The 23,800-nt window shown below is 39.8% G+C and overlaps 2 protein-coding genes and 1 long non-coding RNA gene across 6 annotated transcripts in view; 2 read left to right on the top strand and 1 right to left on the bottom strand.

The window, feature by feature from the left end:
* Positions 1–7,720, top strand: part of nav1b (neuron navigator 1b) — a 70,055-nt gene extending 62,335 nt beyond the window's left edge. For all 4 annotated transcript variants that reach the window (XM_077530965.1, XM_077530966.1, XM_077530963.1 and 1 more), the window contains 6 exons: positions 40–194; positions 1,070–1,141; positions 1,215–1,411; positions 1,486–1,604; positions 2,823–3,023; positions 3,110–7,720. In XM_077530965.1, the coding sequence (XP_077387091.1) occupies positions 40–194; positions 1,070–1,141; positions 1,215–1,411; positions 1,486–1,604; positions 2,823–3,023; positions 3,110–3,193 (828 nt within the window). In that variant the 3' untranslated portion in view covers positions 3,194–7,720. The remainder of the gene's footprint in view (positions 1–39; positions 195–1,069; positions 1,142–1,214; positions 1,412–1,485; positions 1,605–2,822; positions 3,024–3,109) is intronic.
* LOC144024580 (uncharacterized) overlaps positions 1–23,800 on the bottom strand; it is a 37,124-nt gene that overhangs the window by 4,517 nt on the left and 8,807 nt on the right. The window lies entirely within an intron of this gene.
* On the top strand, positions 8,886–20,568 carry mybphb (myosin binding protein Hb). The gene is made up of 13 exons (XM_077529931.1): positions 8,886–9,202; positions 11,128–11,196; positions 11,267–11,401; positions 11,848–12,015; positions 14,908–14,996; positions 15,063–15,258; positions 16,522–16,661; positions 16,728–16,887; positions 17,800–17,936; positions 19,097–19,283; positions 19,352–19,405; positions 20,236–20,268; positions 20,362–20,568. The coding sequence occupies exons 1-11, from the start codon at positions 8,908–8,910 to the stop codon at positions 19,381–19,383; spliced, it is 1,608 nt and encodes a 535-aa protein (XP_077386057.1). The 5' UTR covers positions 8,886–8,907; the 3' UTR covers positions 19,384–19,405; positions 20,236–20,268; positions 20,362–20,568.

The following is a 23,800-nucleotide window of genomic DNA, read 5'->3' as shown; positions in this document are numbered from 1 at the left end:
TTTTTTTTTTTTCTCCCCCTCCATTGTGTCTTCGCTCAGGATCTGCAGCTGTATCTTTCCAACCTGGCCAATCAAATCGATCGAGAAAGCAGCTCTTCGGAAAACCCTCTGGTCATTATCGTGGACGATATTCACGACCCGGCTTCCGTCAGCGAATTAGTCAACGGGGCTCTGACGTGCAAATATCACAAATGGTAATGCACAAGATGACATTTTAAAAAGCATGTTAACAGTAATACGAGTTCTAGTCTAGCACAATTAGCTATCTAGTAAAACGAAAGGAACATTTCCTCCCATTTTGAACTCAAGCAAACCCCTTCAATCTCGGCTGTTTTCCTGGATTTTGACTGATTTTGGCCCACAGAATATTGTATTCTATTGCTATAAAACATGGAACCTACCAAAAGAAAGATTTGAGTCTCTTCTTTCAGGAAAAAAAAAAAAAAGTATATGTTTCTGTTTTGTAACTATTAGCATTAACACATAGCTAAGTTTCATCATTATTCACATATCCTGGTGAAAACACTGACCAAAAGAGCTTGTTGCAACATGGCCCTGGCTGATCTCTTATACTCTGCAGCCACCTGCTGTTTTTTTTTTTGTTTTGTTTTTTTTAAACAACTACCATTGCTTTAAGCCACCTCGTCGTGTCAGAAGCCGCATCAAAGCCTTCTGTATGCTCTTAATAAAAACAAAAACGTCTAAGTACGTTTTAGGGAGTGAAGGACAACATTAAGAATAAAAAACGTGTTTGTTCACACGTTTTTGGATTTGAATGAGTTAAGCTGCATGGAGATGAGCAATACAAGAACATGCTTTCACAATTCAAGGTGAAGAGAGCCAGATTGGGTGAAAACTTCATTTTGCTCACCAGTAAACGGTACGTTATTCATATGTCTTGAATTGGAAACAAATACTTAAAATGTTTTTCAATAAAGAAGGGTTCAACAAACTGCTGGTTTATACTTTTAGTATTGGTAATTAAAAATATTTGAAGGCGGCATCTATAATAGGATTGTTCTTAATAAATAATATTTTTTGACTTGAGTGACTTTGTTTTCCTCTTCAGTCCGTACATCATTGGAACAAGCAATCAGCCAGTGAAGATGACTGCAAACCACAGTCTACACCTCAGCTTCAGGTTGGTGCTTGGTGTTATAAAACATCGACACAAAGACAAAAAAAAAAAACACAAACTTTTCATCCTGTCTCAGGATGGTCACCTTCTCCAACAACGTGGAGCCCGCCAATGGCTTCCTGGTGCGCTACTTGCACAGGAAGCTGATGGAGTCCGAGGACGAGCGCAACCTGACCAACGAGGACCTGGTCCGAGTGCTGGATTGGGTTCCCAAACTGTGGTATCACCTGCACACCTTTCTGGAGAAGCACAGCACGTCGGACTTTCTTATTGGTAGGAAATCCTGATCAGTCATTTTTATTTTATTATTTTTTTCAATCCGTGCCTGAATGTGTTCGTCTCCTCAGGCCCGTGTTTTTTCCTGTCCTGTCCGGTCACGGTGGAAGAGTTCCGCTCGTGGTTCATTGACCTTTGGAACCATTCTATTATTCCCTACTTGCAAGAGGGAGCCAAGGATGGCATCAAGGTGAGAGATCATCATAACATTCAGTGACTGCCTTTTGCCCTTTTGATGTCACTTCCTGTCTAGCTTTATCACAGTGGCTTGATAAAAAACAAGGTCATGAAAGTGGAAGTCAACCTTAAACATTTCTTGACAATAATATGTTATGTGACCTCACTAGTGTAAACTTGACATTCTGATTAATTTTACATGTGTGGAATATGAGTAATGAAGCAAAATCCAGCCGTTTTTATCTTCATCTTAGGGGGCGGCCATTTTGCCACTTGCTGTCGACTGAAGATGACATCAATGATGCTCAGAACTTAGGCAACGACCAATCACAGCTCACCTGTTTTCTGAAGCTGAGCTGTGATTGGTTGGTTACCTGAGACCTGAGCAACTGTGATGTCATCTTCAGTTGACAGCAAGTGGCAAAATGGCCGCCCCCCCTGGATTTTGCTTCATAACCTATGTTCCACTAACACAATATTAGCGAGAATATCATATTTAGACCAATGGGGCTGCATAGAACATATTATTGTCATAAAAAAAATGGTTTGACTTCCTCTTCACTTATTTAGCCCATTATAGCAATAAAAAGTTATTTTGTCTATAAATTTGATACTTTCATTATTTTTCACATACAATTAGTACCTTTAAAAACATATTTTGCAACTTGCTGTCGACTGAAAATGACATCACAAGGGCTCAGGTAACCAATCACAGCTCACCTGTTTTCTAGGTTTGGTCATGTGACATTCACAAGCTGAGCTGTGATTGGTTACCTGAGCCCTTGTGATGTCATTTTCAGTCGACAGCAAGTTGCAAAACGTGTTTTTAAAGGTACTAATTGTACGTGAAAAATAATGAAAAGATCAAATTAATTATAGGCAAAATATTAATGTTTGGCCGCCAAAAATGGCTAAATAAGTAAAGTATCCATTTAAAGCAACATAGCAGATTGTTGCACTACAAGAGTACTGCATGTAGCACATCTGCCTTGCAGTTCTGAGGTTTGAGTTCGAATCTCGGCTCCAGCATTCCTGTGTTGAGTTTGTCTCCCCCTCCTTTTGCCCAAAGTTATCTGGGATAGACTTCTATCGGGCCTGATGATGTACCCCAGGTTTTATTTCCTGGGGTCCAAAAGTACTGTCTCAAAAGTTGACCTAAGCCAGAAGGTGGTGGCAGCTTCTTTTTCAAGATGCTCCAATTTTCCCCACCCGATATGCTGCCACTTCCCAGTTCCACGGCCAGAAAGCGGTCTGGGAAGACCCCGTGGAGTGGGTGAGGGGCACTCTTCCTTGGCCCTCCGCCCAGCAGGACCAGGCCAAGCTGTTCCACCTTCCTCCCCCGAGCATCGGCTCCAGTAGCCCCGGGCAGGCCGGCGAGGAGAAATCCCGCAAGGAGACCACCACGCCCAGCTCGACGGAATCCGATCCGCTGGTAAGCGAGAGCACCTCTTGACAAAAAAAAAAAAAAAAGTTTCGTTTGAAATGGACATCGTGCACCGTGTCGCCTCCGCTTTTTAGATGGCGATGCTTTTGAAACTTCAAGAGGCCGCCAATTACATCGAATCCCCGGACAAAGACGACCCCAGCCTGCCAAGACTGTGAACAAGCTCACATGTTCAAAAAAGAAAAGAAAAAAAAAAAAGTCATTGTTACTCGTTTGCTGTAGTGACAGTACTGTGCATTCGGGAACCCTCAGAAAAAAAATGGTTGTAGGGTGATTTTGAAGCACCATTCCTACAATGGAAAGTTGGAAAGTAAAAATCATTCAGTATTTTTAAGAAAGTATATAGAGATTACATTTTTTTATATATATATACAGGAGGTCCTTGGTTTATGACGGAATTCCATTCCTACTATGGTGACCTAACCCAAATTTGTCGGGCATTTAAAATCATGAGCACCTTCGCTTGCATCAATGGTTCTCTGGCGTAATTCAAAGTTAACTAGTTTTTATTACTAAGCTAGCGGGTAGCGAGTGCCTCCCATCGCAATGAGGAAAGCCACACGACATCCCGGTTGGATAGAGTTCAACCACCGGCTTTAAGCAGATCTATTTTCGTGACATGTTGAGAAGTGTAAGCAAGGGATAGACCAATATTCACTCGGCAGATATCGGTATCGGATTTTTTTTAAAAACAATTTTTTATCTGACGATTGATAAAATGATCAATTTAAAACTGTGCTAACCTCAGGGAACTATTTACTGAAATGTTCAGTTAACTTTATAAGAGATGCTGCTGGGAACTCTCAGCGCATTTTCTTTTTGTTTGAAATTAAAATAACGATACAAGTTTAACATTTGAGTTATTTTGAAATTTGGGGAAAATGTATCTGACTGTAGAAAATTATAAAGAGCTGTGGTATGTACTTCTGCGATTGGCTGGCAACCAGTTCGCCTACTGCCCGAAGCCAGCTGGGATAGGCTCCAGCACCCCTCGTGACCCTTGTGAGGATGGATGGTATGTACTTGTTTAAGTTTTATTTTAAGTTTTTAAGACATACTAATGACTCTGGGAGCTCCCTGAACTTTTTTTTTTTTTTTTTAAATAGAATTTTAAAGATGCCTGTTGTCTAAGATAAAAAAAAAAAATACACATTTTGCAAATCTGATTTTTTTTTTTTTATATATAATTTCAAACAAGTTAAGAGTAGGAATTTGTAATTTCAAATATTTTGATATATATACTCAAACTGTCCAATATGGCTGTTAGGATTTAGGAACACAACTTTAAGTGCAATATAAGGCAAGATACATAATTGTTTGATATATGGTCCATGTATAAAATAATAAGGTATCCTGCCTTACCTTATATTGCATTTGTAATGCACTTGAAGTTGTGTTCCTGAAATCCAAGTGGCTATATTGGACATTTTGAATGTTTTTTTTGTTTGTTTGTCTGTTTGTTTGTTTTTTTAAAGCTAGTGTTGTTGTTTTTTAATCATTATAAATGAAGGCTAAGTTCCATGTATATATATATTTTAATGAAAAATACATCTAAGTGCAATTTAAGGCACATTCCCTTCATTTAAACATGAGCGGATTACAAAGTAGCATGGGTCCACAATATTGAAAACAATAAGAAAAGCAAGCTAGCCAAGCAACAGCTGTCAAACTATTTATTGTCAGTCAGGCACTCGATGCTAACGCTAACAGCTAGCTACTAGCCCACGAACGGCAGAGACTTGTACCGTATCATATAATGACGGAGTAATTAACGTGCTGTTTCTTCGCATCCTAAATTAGCTATTTAATATACTTTCGGGGTGGCATTATTATAATGGTGGTATTGGAATCTAAATATTCTGTAAGTAAGCATATTTTTACGTCACTGCGCCATTTGCAGCCTGGAAATGTCGGGACCGTCATAAAGCGAGGACCGCCTGTATATATATTTATGTGATTCACTTCAGGTCGCCTTGACCGCCTCTTTGCCCTCAGTCCTTCTTCTTAGATTGGTGCTAACAGTTGAAAAACACTTCAGGTGATGTCCAAACCAGCGCAGCCTCCGCAGCGCAGCGCGGGGACATGTCGTGCTCGTCCACTGGAGCTGTTCTGAAATGTGATGCAGAGGTGTTTAAAAAAAAAAAGAGAGAGAGAGAGAGAAAGAAAAGAAAAAAAAAACAGTATGACAGCACAGTGGATGTGGCTGAAGTTTATATCTGCTGCGTACGTCTCGTAAAGCCAAATGTTGTGCGTTATGCAATCCCCTGACTTTCCAACCTGAGCAGGTGAAAAAAAACAAAAAAACAGATGCCTTAAAGATGAAAAAACTTCACTGGTGCTTACGTCAGTTTAGCTCCTTCCATTAGCAGTTTTACAAGGCTTTTCATTTTCTGCCACTATCCTCAGCTTGAACTTGTGCATCCATATTTACAAGCTGCAAAATGTTGCTGTCATACTCTTTTTTTTTTTTTTTCTCCTCTCTCTCTCTCTCTCTCTCTCTCTCTTCAACTCTTCTAACACTTCTTTTCACTGCTTAACCTTGAAACACACCTAGTATCACCAATGCCGCCATATGCGATAAACCAGGTATTTACGTTCACAGTTTCTCCACCAGCAGGAGGAGAATGATGATACAGTTTTACTCCGCTTCCTTTAAATAAAAAAAAAATAAAAAATAAAAAAAACACAAGGAATATTCGTGTCACACAGAATGCAGGTGCATCTTAAATATGGTGGAAAATCTTCATTTATTTAATTAGTACTGTACTGCTGCAGTTTGCTCATTAGCTTACGGTGAGTTAATGAAAACACATTTGGGTCAAGTGTACCACATCGAAAAATTGCTTTAGTCTCTAAAAAAGGTTTGTAAATAATGATTCACTTCAAATATATTGCACGTAATTTAGATTGTACTTAAATCAAGCAGTTTTAAAATGTTACGTGCAATTGTAGTGAACATTAAATTTACTGTTAAAAAAAAAAAAGTTTCATCCACTTTAACATCATGCAAAGTGATTCTTGAATCACACTTTTGAGACACAATGACCTACAGTAGGTGTATTATTTTATGATTTTTTATTTATTTTTATTTTATTTTATTTTTTTTTTATGTTTCTGTGTGACCCTAATACTCCTCGATAAGGTTTGGGAGTTCCTTACAGCCGAATGATCACTTGCGTATGTGAAACCCAAAAACATTGTTCCAAATCATGTCTGTAGGTACGTATGATTGTAGAGACAAAAGTCAAAAAGGAAACAGAAAAAAAAAAAAAGAGGATTAAACATGTAGCAATGTTAATTAATTAGCGAATAATACGATAAACGGCCGAGGAAAATGGCTTCACAAACTTCACCAGGAGCATCATAAAAAATAAAAAATAAATAAAAAATTGAGGTTCATTTGGTGCTTTTAACGTTGTTCGCTGTCAAAAAAAAAAAACAACAACAATTCAGGTTAGTTTGGCCAGATTGTTAAATAGATTTTTAGAGTAACCTTTTTAGAGACGAGTGGCGTCACGTGAGACGTTGTAACCATGTGTAAGAAGAACACGTGCTTGTTGCAGTATTCGCGGTTTTGGTCGAGTCAGAACGATTCAACATTCTTTGAGGTGCTTCATGTATTTATTTTTTTGGTGTGCGTAAAATGTAGATTGTCCCTAAATGACTGTATTACCTAAAGCGTTGTACACGTTTGCTGAGCTTGTTCAGAAAATTCTGAAATTCGGCCCGATTTTCGGTGAGTGTGACTATGTGATGTTGAATGAAATTCAAATGTACTTAAAATCCCATCAATGAATGTCCCGCCCACTCTAATGAGATACGATAAATTATATGTCAAGTTAAAATGGTCGCTTGGTTGTGAATCGCCGACTCATTCTTTGTAAATATGTTGGCCTTTGCCCGAAAGACAAACAAACAAAAAAAATGAAATCCATTTCATCTCATGGACTGGTCGTTGTGTTTATGTATGTGTAGTAACCGTGACCGGTTTTTGTACGGGGACTATACAGCAGCTTCTTCTGCTTGGGTTTTTGCCAATGTCCCAGTTGTTAATTTGGGAGTGAAGGGATAACCCGGTGAGCCTTAAAATGATGGTTTCGTCAGGGGTGTTGAGTTGGAAACAGGGTAAATCGACCTGGTCAGAACTAATGGTCAAAATCTCCATTTCAAATTGAACCTTTAATTCCAAAACAGTTGGGAAAAGCACTTCTAATGGGTGGGTCTAACCCAGACAACTTAAAATGGAGGCCATTACAGGTTGCTGGATAGTCATATTTTTCAGAAAGTCGACATTGACTGAACAGTAAATATCGGAGGGGGAAAAAAAAATGTTATGAGAGTTCTTGAAAATGTTTTTCTGTGTTGTAAATGCATGTAAACTCGCCGTGTGACAAATAGGAAAATCATTTGTTTTCTTTTTACTACTCCGATATTTGATATTTCCTCTTCTTTTCTAAGAATCCTTTATAAAGGTTAAGTTCTCTATTTTGTACGAAACGTCGTTGTAAAGATTGTAAATACGGCAGCGTTCTGGATGCACGGCGAAGAAAAAGCTCCGAGTCGGGTTCCGGTCAAAATGCGGATAGGTTTAACGAAAAGCGCCAGGCGGGCTCCATACCGTACATCCACCACACGTACATCCAACCACTGTTTGTTCAAATCAATAAAGTATATGTTATATTTCATCACCTGCTTCTTGTCAATTCATTGGACCAAAAAAAAAAAAAGCTATTAGCTATTAATCTTAGCTAGTGAGTCAAGCTAACGCTATCTTGAATCTGGGTTACCATTTTGTAACTAATACAATGAAAAATAATAGTGAATAAAAAAAAAACATCCATCTACAGTACTTTTCATTTTTTTATGAAAAAACTGGGTACCGTATTGTAAATAATGTATTAAAAATATTTAATAATTGGGTAATTTATCATGAATGACATTTTAAAATGTATTTGTAAAATGAAATTTAACAATAGAAAGTGTATTAGTAAAACGTTTTTTAATTAAAAAATATATTTTTTGTAATTCATACAAAATAGTAGCAATTTTATATCAACAATTAAGATTAACATGTTTTATTCTTATTAAATTATTGGTTAATAAAAAATATTGTAAATAATACAATACATTAGTCAACAAATTTACATGTACAGTACATTTGTATTTTTCGTTAATTGTAATAAAAATTTATTGTAATTCATCAAATTAAAAACATGAGTATTAATAAAAAAAAATGATTTGACATTTTTTTTCAAATTAATTTTGCTGTAAATAGTTGATTAATTGTGACTGCAACAATAAATTAAAAAAACAAAACAATTGTACCGAATACGCAGATATTTTGCTGTAAATTTTACATGTACAAATAACTATTTGTATATTATATATTTTTGGGAAATTAAACATTACGAATAAAATAAACTTTTGCTCTGAATTTTACCCGTTTATTTTTTTAAGTAATTAGCAAACGTGTTGTGAATATAAAATATTAATAATAGTAAACTTTCTAATAATAATAATTATTAACAAACAATTTTATGTAAAGTACTCTAAAAACAAAAACAAATGGTTAATTTTCTGTAAATAACATGAAAAATATTAATAATGCCGTATTGTATATAAGGGGTTAATTATAATTGATCTGATTGACTTAAAGGCTGAATGCCTTAAAACTTGCCTACATTTGCATCTTTAAACTTTCTTCCTTTGTGGCTCCAAGTTGTGTTGAGTTGTCAATTCCGCCCCTTCCGAAGGGGGCGGGCCTGTCTCTCGGTGGGGCCCATATAATGCTCCTCTCCACTGCAAACGTCGGCATTGGATTCAGGCGAAGGACATTTTTGTGTGTGTGCCAATTTGGGAATTAGCTGCCAACATGCCGTCCAAGCCTGCCCCGATCAAGAGGAAACCCGGTAAAAAGGTGGAGAAGGCGCCGCAGCCCGCACCTAAGCCGGAGCCAGCCCCGGCTCCAGAGCCGGCCCCGGAACCCACCCCGGTCGTGGAAACCCCCCCGGTTGCGGAAGCCCCCCCGGCCGAGACTGCCCCTCCAGCGGAGGCGCCGCCCGCTGACGATGAAGTGGCTGCACCTGCTGAGGCCGCTGCGCCTGCCGCGGAGGGCGAGGCCCCCGCTGCCCCTCCAGCTGAAGGGGGCGAAGCCACACCAGTGGACGGTAAAAGTTTTTTTTCCCGCTGAGCTAAATGTATTCAAATTATTTTATGTCATTTACGTGTTGAAGATGCTGACTTTTCTGCATTTTACCTAACTTTACGAACTAGTCGAGGTATAATTAAATTAAAAAAGGTATAATTAAAAAATAAATAAATTGAATGCCTTATTGGCGGAAACGGTGAGCTGGACTCCTGCAGGAGAACAAAAGTGAGGTTTTCAGACAGCAAATGTACCGTCAAATGATCTTTAAATTGTTGCCTACATGGAGGCCAGAATCGGAGTTATGTGCTCCCTCCTACGAGCTCCAGTTAAGTAGGCGAGCAGCAGCATTTTGGACCAACTAGAAAAACTTGAAAGATATATATTACAGTAATCTAGCCGAGATATAACGAAGTGAAATTTCGAACCTTTTGAAACAACTTTTCCCACTTTGCTAATTGCTAATGTGAAATGGCTACATTATAACACGGAAGTCACAAATCTCTGATTGCATTTTACTTCAAATAAAATACTGCAAATAATGGCTTTCATTTGAGGAAATATGGGAATGAATACAAAACAAGACGCACATGATCAATTTAAGTAATCCGTTGATGAACAAAACCTCAGTTGATATTACCTGATTTGATCACATCTTCATAATCCCGTCACTGATCCTCACTTTTATTTATTTTTATTCTAGAATGACAACCATGTCATTTGAGCATTATTAAAAGGAAACTCCCGGCTGTCAACACCTCGCCAGATGTCGCGTCGTGTTACAAACACCTGCCCGCCCATGACGCGCTTGTTAAAAAAAAAAATAAAAAAAATTCACAAGCCAGTGACGTTGAGCCGACATGCTATTATTCCTCTCCATATTAAATTGGCTGACATTAACTTTGGCACACAAGAAACAAAATACTAGTCCGACTCCAAAGACTTGTCATTTGAACATTATTAAAAGTAAACAGCTTCTGTTACACAAACCTGCCCGCCGCCACTGACGCACTCATTTTTTCACATAACTACCAGCGGTTATTAATAGATGCTCTCACACTGCAATCACTTAAACTCTAACTGAAATTCGATATTTAAAATCAATGCAAAACAGGCCGAATCTTTTTCGAGATATGATTTAACAGGCAGTTTTTGCGCAACAGTTAATTACTTCAGGCGTTTTGTTTTTTTCTTTTAAATGGTTATCATAACTTATTGAGAGTTTTGCAATATATGTAATTTGGAAGTACCTAAATTCTGTACGTGTAGATATGCGGTACATGAGCGACATACAACAATATGTTGCATGCAACCCCCACTAGTCTAAACACACTATTCTGTTTAATATTGCGGTGGTAGAAAATGGATTAAGCAGATCAGGGGCGGCCATTTTGTCACTTGCTGGCGCCTGAAAATGACATCACAGTTTACTCAGGGCTCCGGTATCGACCAATCACGGCTCACCTGTTTTGTGGCTTTGGTCATGTGACCCCATGATTGGCCATTACCTGAGCCCTGAGCAACTGTGATGTCATTTTCGGTCGACATCAAGTGACAAAATGGCCGCCGCCGGAGATGGATGAAAACTGGTGGACTTTGCTGCTTAATTAACTTTCCACAAATGCAATATTAGTCAGAATATTGTTTTTAGACTATAGGAGCTGCATAGAACATATTGTAAAAAAAATAATAAAAATAAATAAATAAATAAATAAAAAAAAATGTTGGGGTTGACGTCCCCGGAATTGCCTAGGCAAATTAGCTTATTTGATTAAACAGATAATTATATAAACTAGTATAGTCATGTCATTATTTTTTTGTCTTCTGTTTTTTAATCCCAGTTTTTGCAGCATACATGTTCCCCACCCTTTGAACGGGAAAAAAAAATGCAAATTTTGAGATGAGACAGTGTTTTTGAAATGTTTTTGCTCCGACCTGTATGTCCAGCTGAAGCTGGTGAGGCGCCCGAGCCCGAAGAGCCTAAAGCGCCCACTCCGCCGCCACCTCCACCCAAAGGTAAGCCTCCCGTCACATATTCTGCTCCCAAAACGCTGCAAAATCTGATTCTTCTAATTGCCGTCTGTAGAGCCCACAAGTGCCCCTCTGGATCTGTTCGTGGAGGATAAGAACGACACTTCGGTGACCATCATCTGGAGCCAACCCGAGGTTGTCGGCCCGTCCGGCCTAGACGGGTACGCCATCGAGGTGTGCAAGGACGGAAGTGAGTCCCAGGGCTGCACCTGGTGCGCCCGCCGCTAAGTTGGCATGCCAGAGGTTACATAGTGGTATATATACACATCAACCGCTAATAATTATCCTGTGTGCCTACGGAGTTTACCATTGTACGGTATGTCAGCACTCAGCATTAAAGTAGGAGAGATGTGGCTGTTTGTTAGTTTCCGTTAAAAAAAAAAAAAAAAACCTTAGACTTGATTATTTTTTTAGTATTTGGAGTATTTGTCAAGCTCAAGATAATAAAAAAAAAAAAAGAAAAAAAAAAAAAGCCAAATACCAAAACTTGGTCTTGCCCACCCCTGCGCCGTTTTACACTGCGTGTCGCACCAGACTTGCACTGGGGCATGAAAATAGAACCTAAAGACTCAAATGCGACTCTTACTTTTCCTCTGAAACTGAACATAATCCCGAACCTGAACCTTTTCCTTTCAGCTGAGGACTGGAAGGCGGTCAGCGAGGACCTGCAGAAGTCCTGCCGCTGCGTCATCAAAAACCAGATGACCGGAGACCGTCTGAAGATCCGTGTGGTGGCCGTGAACGCTGGAGGACGAAGTCCACCAGTCGCCCTCCCCGAGGCTGTTGTGGTGAAGGAGGTTGCCGGTAAGGCATGACGTGCCCACGTGATAAATGCTATGCCAAGGGAGTAGTAAAATCAAAGCCCTTCTTCAAGTTAACACATGCTACTCACTGCAGGTGAGTAAATAAACGAACACTGTTTGACGAAAGGCCAATATGAGCTTCCTGGTGAATGAGGTACCAACGCCGTAAATACCATACAATAAGAAATACAATACCAATGCCATACTTCAAATAAATGCCTGCTAGACACTGCAGCAGAACACATAAATAGATACTATTTGAGGAAATACAAATATGTCCATCAGGGTGAAGGATGTTGCTGGTAAAAAGGGAGATGCCAATGCCATAAAGACTGTGAACTAGAAAAAACTGATGCCTTACTTCAAATAATTGGCTGTGACTCTCTGTCACTGAGTAAATAAAATGGCACCTCAACATTAAAATACTGTAAGACTGTTATACTGGCAAGACGTGATGTCCAAATCGTTAAGCACATAAACTAAGAACTAGAAAAATGGACGCCTTACTTCCAATAAACAATTGTGACTCTCAGCAACTAAATAAAAGTTAATAATAATAATAATAATAATAATAAACGCTATTTGAGGACAAGGAAGTTGTTGTAATGGAGGATGCGCTGATACCATAAAGACCATCAACTAAAAACTGGAAAAATTGACTCTTTACTTCAAATAAACACGAGGAACTCAATGCAGTTAAGTAAATAAACAGGCAGTATATGAAAAAATATAAATATGTGCTGGTGGAGGAGGTCATAAGGACTAAAATAAAATGTACGTCTTAATATGGCCATAACTAAAACATACATTTATAAAAATTGATACCTTACTTCCAATAAGTATTGCATTGCAACAGCAGTGTCTGGAAGCTAGCCTTAGCATACACAATGTATGTAAAGTTGTAGCAGCGATTTACTCTGGATTACGGAAACATTATTCCGGGAATTGACGTTTAACTAGCAACCTCACTCATTCTCCCCTCCCTTGTTCTCTCTTATTCCCGAACACAGTGTTCAAGAACTCCGAAATGCGATATGTTTGGCACAACCTGCGATCCTGTTCACATGATCCGATTGGTTGATTAATCGCGACGACTACTGGTCGACTGGCAAAATAATTGTTTGTGGCTGCTCTGCCCGTTTTGGGAGGCGCTCCAGCAATAGAAAGCATTTCATGAATGGTTTCCTTCAAAACGGCCGCAAAGCCGCTGAAAAATAGCTGGGATGTTGGCGGTTATTAACACATTCACTGCCAGCCCAGCAAAAATGCATCATTTGACGTATTGTTCCGTCAATGGCAGTGAATGAGTTAATGCGCAGTGCCCGGCATCGAGCTCGGGGGAGACGGATGGCGGCAAAGTGAGCTGAGGGGCCAGCAGGTGGTCGGGTGGAGGTTGAGTTCCTGTCTGTGCCGGGGTGGGGGAAAGGGGGGGGGGGGGGGGGGGGGGGTGTTGACTGGCCTCAGGTGACACTCAAATCTCATGACAGCCTCAACCATGCTGTTTATTTTGGACGACGTCAAAGGCGTTACGCGGCCATTTTGCAGCACATCTAATCCGCTTGAAGTAACGCGATAATGCGACTCGACGTGACGGGCATTTCCGCTTATTTGCGCATTTGTGATGCTCATCCGAATCCACAAGTGAGCCGCTCGCTTTGCTTTCTGGTGACTTTCTTTGTAGCTTCCAGTTGATGCCGCAACCCCCACCGCACACACTCTATTTACAGTCCCGACAAATGCTGTGACACAGCAGGTGGTTCCTCCCGTGAAATCCTCGCATGTTATTCTTACTGTAAAGTAGGCCAGAAATGTTGTCTGTCGGCATAATACCGATAAATAAGCGAACGAGGTTGATGTGCCAACTCATCCGCCTTGCTGTGTCAATTGTGAGATGTTTATGACATTAATCTTGAAGGATTACGTGAACTATAATTCACCGACTAGGTTGCAAATTTAATATTAAGACAGAAATGAGTACTGTCATGAGAATAAGTCATAATATTGTACTACAAAAAAAATAATATTATAAGATCAGGGTTATAGCTGTATAATGAATAAAGTATGAGAATAAACTCATAAGGCCCTATTTTCAGGAGTTTTCTTTCTTTTGGCATTTTACTTGTTGGACGGAACGCAGCCGACTCGCGGCCAATCGAAGCGGCTCCCCGAATTCAAATTAAAATCACGACGGTGGAAGCGCACACAGTGCTTGAGAATACGTGAACCGAAATTGAGAGTTGAAAGATCTATGAATTGGAATTAAACTTCGATCTAAACCATTTGAATTGTGCACTAAACGTAAAAATGACAAAAACTAAGTTTGCCTCATCTTGTTGGCTCAATTATGACAAATTTTTGATATTTATGTCAAAGAGTTAGAGGAAGCACTTGTTTTGCTCACATCCAAAGCACTACCATAAAATCTGTATTTTTCTTAAACTTATTAACTCATTTGCTCCCAATAACGTGTAAATACTTTTTTTTTAAGTTCCAAGTGTCCCAAAGACGTATTTATATGTTTTTTGTTTTTGTTTTTAAATGCTAGAGCATACAGAAGGCTTTGATCAACCAGAAAAAAAGCTAAAATACTTACAATTTTAAATAGATTTGTGAAAACTGATGAAACTTAGCTCTCTTCTAATGCTAATTGCTGCAAAACGGAAACAGATAGAAACATACTTTTTTTCCTGATGAAAGAAGAGACTTTAATCTTTCTTTTGATAGATTCCATGCTTTTATAGCAATAGAACACAATATTCTGTGGGCCTTGCAAAATCAGTCAAAATCCAGTAAAACAGCCGGGAGCGAACGGGACTGCTTCTGTGAAAATGGCTGGGAGTGAATGTTAAGAACAAACAAAACTAATATTGTCCTTGTTTTCCTCTCTACGTAGATCGCCCTAAGGTGCGCCTGCCTCGCTTCCTCAGGCAGCGATACGTGGCTAACGTTGGAGACAAGATCAACCTGACCATCCCGTTCACAGTAAGCTCATTCCAGACCAGGAAGCGGCCTTGCGCGTCATACGTGAAGTGTGCCGGTGTCCTCTAGGGCAAACCCAAGCCTGTGGTGAGCTGGACCAAAAACGGGCAGCCGCTGGAGAAAGGAAAGGTGAACATTCGCAGCACCGAGAGGGACAGCATCCTCTTCATCCGAGCGGCCGAGAGGGACGACTCCGGCGACTACGAGATGTGCGTCAAAGTGGACGACTTTGAGGACAAGGCCACACTCATTCTGCAGATTGTCGGTAAGCGAACGCCTTCGATTTCCTGTGCTTTTGACTTGTTAAAGGCCTCGTCTGAAAATAATAGATGCCACCTTCAAATAAATGCTAGATACTTTCTGTAAGTGAGTAAATAAACTCCCTCTGGACACTATAAGATATTTGTTACAAATGGAGGTCTCTTCTCAAATAGATGCCTCACCTCAAGTTGTCTGGATTTCAGTAAATAATTGCTCTTCATCATTATTTGAGGAAAAAAAACATTTTGTAAAACAAATATATACAAATAAAAGCCTCTTCTCAAAAACACACTTCCCTCAAATAATCACCTCTCTGGAATAAATGTATATAATAATAATAATATTCTTAATAAAAAATAAACTTTTTTTTATGTTTGTACAAAGACCTCCTCTCACATAAATAGACACCTCCTTGAAATAAACGCCCATCTCTGTAGTTACATAAATAAACCTATGACAAGTGGACTTTTTTTAAATCTCAAAAAGAGGCACCAGTCACACCACCCTCAAATGAACATCAAAACTAGTTGAATAGTTAAAAAAAAAGTGTTAAAAAAAATTAAATGCCTCCTTCGAATAAACATCTGATAGCCTTTGTAGTAGAGTAAATAAGAATAAACACCGAATGGCCACTTCTTGAGGGAACACTGTATGTTTTGTTTTTTATTAAATAAAGACCTCCTCTCCAATAAACACGTATTAGTTGTCTGTATTTAATAAATGTCCCTAGTCATTATTTGTTTGTGTTTATTTTAATATCATTATTATTGTTATTTTTTGTTACAAGTAAATATCACATCCCGTGACCCTTGTGAGGAGTAAGTGGTTAAGAAAATGGATGGCTGGATAAATATCTCATTTCAAATTGATACAACCTCCAATAAATGCCTGGTACTCTTAGTTGTTGCGGCAATTAACACCCACTGGACACTATTTGAAACAAAAACAAAAAAAAAACAAAAAAAATATTTTTTGTTGCAAATACAGGCCTCCTCTCAAATAAAAACCTCTAATAAAAAGTCTGCTCTGCTCTGTAGATGAGTACAATAAAAATAAAAATAAAAATAAAATAAAAAAACACTCCCTGGCCACTACTTGAGGGAAAAAAAATATGCCTTTTTTAAATGATTTCTCTCCATTCTTTCAAATAAATACAATCATCCTTCGAATAAATGCCTCATAATCTCTGTAACGAAGTAAACGAACACCATTTGGGGAGAGAATGAAAAAGTCATTTTCTAATAAACGAAATTCTGGAATGTTCCAGAACTTCCCGGGCCTCCGACCAGCGTAAAGATCGTGGACACGTGGGGCTTCAACGCAGCTCTGGAGTGGACGGCGTCCAAAGACAACGGCAACACAGACATCACAGGTTACACAGTCCAGAAGGCTGACAAAAAGACCGGAGTAAGAATTGCACTGAATCCCCGCTCGATCCCGGAGCCCGGATCCTGACGAGAGATGTGTTGACAGGACTGGTTCACCGTGATGGAGCACTACCACCGACTCAACGCCACCATCTCAGACCTCATCATGGGCAACACCTACAAGTTCCGGGTGTTCTCCGAGAACAAGTGTGGAATCAGCGAGGCGGCGGCTGTCACCAAGGATGAGGCCAAGATCCTCAAGATGGGTACGACGGCCATTTTTTTTTTTTTTTTTTTTTTTTTTTTTTTTTAACAAACTACAGACCTAGGTGTGCCCCGACTTTCAAGTTTCTCAAGTTACTAGCAGTGGCTTGGTTGATTTCAAGTGAAGTGAGAGGGAAAAAGGAGCAATTAACTCATTTGCTCCCAAAACGTGTAAATACGTTTTTTTTATGTTCTAAGTGTCCCAAAGACGTATTTATACGTTTTTTTTTTTGGGGGGGGGGGGGGGGGGGGGGGGTTATGCTAGACTAGAGCATACAGAAGGCTTTGATGCAGCCTCTCAACTGCAAAGAACGGTTGCAGAAATGGTAGTTATTACACAAACGGCCAGCAGGTGGCAGCAGAGCAAAGGAGATCAACCAGGGCCATGTAGAAAAAAAGCTCAATTACTTACAATTTTGAATAGATTTGTGAAAACTGATGAAACTTCTAATGCTAATTGCTGCAAAACGGAAACCGATAGAAACATACTTTTTTTCATGATGAAGGAAGAGACTTTAATCTTTCTTTTGATAGGTTCCATGCTTTTATAGCAATAGAACACAATATTCTGTGGGCCTTGCAAAATCAGTCAAAATCCAGTAAAACAGCCGGGAGCGAACGGGACTGCTTCTGTGAAAATGGCTGCGAGTGAATGAGTTAAAGTCCTGTAATGCCCTCACAGGTGGGCAAGGAGAGCCACAGTCATCAATGCACTTTCTGCCATTTATTGAACCACACAAGCAGCCAAATAACACAAATACAAAATGAGATCACTCACAAGATGTGACTCCGACTCCAGCCCCTGACATCACTAACGAGGCCACGCCCCTTAAAGGCACATATCAATCATAAGTCAAGGTACCACTGTCATTTCAGTTTGCAGGATCTGAGCCACCAAGCTTCTTTCCCCGCAGGGATGGAGTACAAGGCGCCTGAGTACCAGGAGCACGACTTCACAGAGGCGCCCAAGTTCACCACCTCTCTGGCCAACCGAGCCACCACAGTGGGCTACAGCACCAAGCTGCTGTGCTCCGTCAGGGGATACCCCAAGGTACGCTTCTCCGCCCCCATTCCAAGCCTTTCACCTGCTGTCAGTAGCTTGGCTCGGTGAGTTGGGCTCTGAATGCGATCGGCATACTTTACATTACGGATGAATATGGGGTTAGAAGAGGGTGTGTTTTGGGGGGGTGACAAGAGGGTGGATGCGTGGAATTCCTAGGGGGCCATCGCCATGTCAAAACTCCAGAACGTGGGGTGGAAGGTTGGAGGGTGGTGGGTCCTTTCAAAACTCAAATAGTAACTCCCCTCCAATTCCACATCAAACGTTCTTAACATCCTGCATTCCAGGATCCAGTGTCTTAATTTTTTATTTTATTTGCTTATTTTTAACGTTATCAGCATTCACTTAAAAAGATGCCCGACTTCAAATCATGTTAAGCTAGCATCCATTATAGTTGCGCAGATGAATGCATCATCTCAAATCGGTGCCTCAACTCAAATCAAACTAGTTTTCTGATTTATTTATTTTTTCCCGATGAAGTCCTCCTCTCAAATATATTTACACCCTTCATCAAATAAACACCTATCACCTATAGTTGAGTCAATCAATATACTCTGGACACTCTTGAAGAAAACAATGGGTTTTTTTTGTGAATAAATAATAATAATAATAATAATAATAATAATAATAATAAGAAGAAGAAGAACCTCCTGACTACCAGGGAAAAAAACATTGTCCAATCATCTTTATTTTTTTAATATTCCCCAATCTTTGTGAGGTAACTGGAATACTGCAAACGAAATTTTTGAAAAACAAAAAAGTTTTTATTCTTAACTCATTTGCTCCCAATAACGTGTAAATAAGTTTTTTTTAACGTTTTAAGTGTCCCAAAGACGTACTTATACGTTTTTTTGTTTTGTTTTTATGCTAGAGCATACAGAAGGCTTTGATGTAGCCTCTCAACTGCAAAGAACGGTTGCAGAAATGGTAGTTATTACACAAATGGCCAGCAGGTGGCAGCAGAGCAAAGGAGATCAACCAGGACCATGTAGAAAAAAAAGCTAAATTACTTACAATTTTAAATAGATTTGTGAAAACTGATGAAACTTAGCTCTCTTCTAATGCTAATTGCTGCAAAACGGAAACTGATAGAAAACACCTTTCAAAACCGCTATCAAAAGCCTATCGAAAACATTCTTCCTCCCCTGCAGCCCAAGATCGAGTGGCTGAAGAACCAGATGGTAATCGGCGACGACCCCAAATTCCGTCAGATCTGCGTGCAGGGCATCTGTTCCCTCGAGATCCGCAAGCCGGTGAGCTTCGACGGAGGTGTTTACACCTGTCGAGCCAAGAACCACCACGGCGAGGTCACCGTCAGCTGCAAGCTGGAAGTCCGACGTACGTAAATAAGAAGACATTCCTTTTAGTTTCTTGTGAAAACTAACAACGTGCCTTTCTTACAACAGAGCCGGTTGTTATCGAGGCGGAAAAGAAATAGCCGGTCATCTTCATTCTCGTAGGTAAGAAATGCTCACAATCAACCTGGGAAGACTGTAGCAAAAATACCATAAGATGACTCCATGAATTTAATTTACATCATCAACCCATGCCACAAATATAATGCATAAATTAAAATAGAAAACTTACTTCAAATAAGGACCTAGTTATCGATTTTTGTTTTCATAATGAAAACTTCTATGAAAAATTGACCTACTTAAAGGGGCATGACACAACTGAAGACTCAAATTGGAGTCTTAAAATAACCATATTTTTCACCTGAACATGTTTTAAGAATTGTATAATGGACAGGAGGCACTAATGTGGCACAGTGACTGTTGCCCAACTTTTTCTCTGAGCATGACGTCACGCTCATGATCCTGGCCTTGCGCGTCGCTGGCGTCCGTTCCGCGTTTCGCCAGATGGGTCGCAAATGTGCAAAAACTCTGAATCCTGCGTCATGGGCCTTTAAAAGAAGACTAGTTGATTCAAAGACACGTATGGAGGTGACCTAAACCCTCCTGCTCAGTCTAAAAGCGTCGTGAGGTGGTCCAGGTGACCTCCATGACACACTTTTCCTAACATGGAGCGGGCACAGAACTGGGATGAGGTGCACAAATTGACAAATACATATATTATATCTGTGATTAGTAATGGCACATCACTCATATTTCATTGACAGGCGGCAGCATCCATTTTGGACATATACAGGCTATTTTATTTTCAAGGTTGAGTTTTTTTTTTTTTAGATCAAATCAAAGTGTGCCTTTGGACTTGCTGCAAAGCTAAGCTATAAGTTAACACCTGTTGTGTGCTTGTGGTTATGTGTCCGTGTGTTCAATTCCCAAATTAGGAGCAGAGGGAGCACGGCCTTCGCAAACATAAGGTGTGTGACACTTATAGCCTCGTCTAAAATTACACCGCCACTTTCATAATCAACACATTTGGTTTATTGAAATACCTTTTCTACCCTCTACAGGAAGGTTCTGGATTCCTTCAAAGAACATGTACAGACAAACATCCAATTCCAAAAGTCTTTTTTTTTTTTCCCAAATGGCAACAAACTCTACATGTAACATTTGTGTACTGTGAATGGGCCATTTAGTTAGCCTCCCTGCTGTTATGTGGTCAAAAGCTAAAATATGCTAACAAAGCTAATCAATGTATATGCTAACAGAACTCATTATGTCTCCAAATAAACATTGTCTGATCCTTTTTCTTAGCGTGTGGCCACATTTTCTACAAGCATTAGCACACATACTTTTTTATGTTTTTAACGGTAGTGAAAAAAAAAAATCCTCATTATAATACCAAGTCCAGCCAAGGCACATCATTTTGCTTGGAGTATGTTATGAACAAATGTCCATGCTGGGCGACCACGGCTTAAAAGATATGATCGAAGGTCACCAGAGCAACGAGAGAAACTATTTTCCTCATTATAACTCTCCTCCAAGTAAAAATATTTGGTAGCTGTCTGGTATTGAATAAAATAAAACTACAAATAAATAAATAAAAGCCATCAAAAAGATCCCCACTGAAATAAACACCTCATTTAAATAAAAGCCTGTTACAGACTGCTTAAAGGAGGTGATTTCAGGTCATCCTGTGAAGAAAGAGACACTCTATTGTCCTCATTACTCGCTCAAAATTAAATACCAAATGATATGGATTCAAGTATGTATTCCAGGGAGCCGTCATCATATGTGTTAGCTTTAATATTTTATCGGTTACACGATCACCCCCTCCTAAATCCAGCATGCATGTCGACTAATTCAAGAGCACACAGCCGCAATAAATTCGCCGAATTGCTGTTGGGGCACCGAGCGGCTCGGCAGCCAGCTTTCACATGAGAATCGAGTAGCAGTGTTCGTGCTGCTATGCGGTTACGGATTTACTGGCATAGTGATGATCAGGATGTGTGCGCACTGGTTCAAACAGGCATGCAAGTCAAGCCCGCTCTTCCTACTTGGCAATTGTGACAAATGGTTTAAGTTTTAAACCTTTTATTTCAATCATTTTTAAAGAGTTGGTGGTCACATTAAAAGGGTAAAGTGTTTTATTTGTACTTCGATGAGTCATTTGAATCCGGAATGACTGTTTTGTGGCGCTCTCTCGTGGCACAGATGGGGAAATGACTGTTGGAGTTGACCGCCTCATTGAACCCATCCATCCATTTTCTTGACCGCTTATTCCTCACAAGGGTCGCAGGGGGTGCTGGAGCCTATCCCAGCTGGCTTCGGGCAGTAGGCGGGGTAAAGCCCCGAATTGGTTGGTCTCATTGAACCATTAAGATCAATACATGGTCCCAAATTTTGCTTGAAGAAAAATCTCGTACCTAGGCTGCCGCTCAAATAAATGCCGTGTTTCAAATAAATTTTTGGGATTTAAGATTGTTAACAAGAAATACTTTACGTATATAAATAGAATCCTTATCAAATAAACACCTTACTTCTAATAAATGCATGTTAGTTAAATGAATAAATAAATAAATGGAAAATGTTTTTTTTCTGCATATCGACGCCTTAAAATAATCGCCAAAGTATTTTTTTTTTTTCAAATTTTTCAGGAAACCATTTATGAACATTGAACCATTTACATAATGAGATGATTTAGGAAAAAAAAAGTTGCAAAAAAATTACTTAGGCACTTATTTTAAGAGAGTGACAATAAAAGGGTCTCCTGTTCAAATTGATGCCTTTCATTGTAAACAGTGAACAATTATTTCTCCCTTTTTCCACATTCATCTGATTTCAGACATCTTCCTGTTTCGTTCTCCCTCGCGCTGTTCTGATTTAGACGGAATTCTCTCACTATGTGACCCCATTGCAGAATTTCAGTATCCAGGGAGCGAACACAAGTAGGCCTGAAACACGCGGAGGCACCAACCAGAATATTCTTTGTAGTCTTTTTGTCTTTTTGTAATTGACTACAAACATGGATGCGTGAGCTAATTAAAGCAGAACAACTTTGGCAAATGGATCACATCTGTTAAGGGGTTTTAAGCCAGACAATTTAGGCTTATGGACCGGAGGCTGCCATCGGGGGTGTGACCACAAGCAATGATACGATGGACAATGTCTGAGAGGGTCTTGGCGAGCTTCCCGCAGGGGGCTTTAATACGCGTAATGGAACAACTGGCACTTGCGGCGAGCAATGCGTCATTGAGTCTCATTGATTGATGTTCATCTCAGCTGGATGGACTTCCACTGGACTGAGACTTGGAAAATCGTCTTCGTATAGCTCAGACTCTAAATTGTAATCACAAAAATGTAAGTTTGATTGAGAAAACAAAAGATGGTGTCATCCCTCCAACACTGCAGTGTAAAGTCACAAATTGACCAATTGGCATATTTTGTGACCTTTCTGTAATTCTCTAAAATGCCACAAGGGGGTGCCAAAGCCCTGTCCAAATAGAAAAGTAGTACTGTACATTAATTTGTCCAAAGAAGTCGACGGACAGGCAAGATTTTTACGGTTTGTTACGGATGTCATAGACATCGAATTAAGGCTGCGTTCAGACTGCATGCATAATCTGATTCCAATCAGATTCCTCAAATTCGATTTTTAAGGCAGACGGAGGTCAACATGGGATCTGGCCCGGTTCGGACATGGGCCACGTTATTGACCCATTGGACAGGTTGCTGTGGTAACGAAATCGGAAAGTAGCACATGTAATGTTTGACGTCATCCACTTTTGGTTGGCAGCTTGAAGGCCGAAGAAACATGAGAGCTGTTTTGAAGTGTGGAAAAAAAATGTATATCTACTCCAATCTTTCTGTTGTGGTCCGTTTCCTTCCATTACAAACAGCTTGACCAAGCATCCATATGGCGTGCGTGTAGTTATCCCCTGGAGGATGCCGCAGCACTCACAGCTCTCTCAGGCCAAGGGGCTCAAGCTGGGTATTGATTTCAGATGCCAGAATGAATGAATGACACTTCATTGCGTCAATTTAATTAAAACGGCGGCATGGATTGTTGAGAAGCAAATGATATCTCATGATTGCCTCTCTTCTCATCAAGTCCGAGCTTATCCGAAATGAGATTTTGTTTATTATTATCTATTATGATTCTCCAGTTGTAGTTGTGTGTCATTGGGCAGAGCTATCTTGCATCCAGGGCCTAGTCTTAGCTTTTATACTTAGTCCTAGTCCTCCTTTGACCTAGTCCATTTGGGCCTTAGACCTAGTATAGCCTTGGCCTTAGGCCGACACTTTTCCTGGCCCCAGCCCTTAGGCCCTGTCCTACAGATTGGCTTAGTCCTAGATCTTAGACTTAGTCTAGTCTTGGCCCTAGACTCTTAACCTAACTTGGACTTTAGACCTAGTTCTTGCCTTTGACTTTGTCCTTTGATTGGCCTTAGACCTAATCATAGGCTTTATACATAGTCCTAGTCTGCTAAAACCTGAGTCTTAGTGCTG

Source organism: Festucalex cinctus, chromosome 8 (assembly GCF_051991245.1).
Source record: "Festucalex cinctus isolate MCC-2025b chromosome 8, RoL_Fcin_1.0, whole genome shotgun sequence".
Lineage (NCBI taxonomy): Eukaryota > Metazoa > Chordata > Actinopteri > Syngnathiformes > Syngnathidae > Festucalex > Festucalex cinctus.
This window is presented reverse-complemented; position numbering and strand designations above follow the sequence as displayed.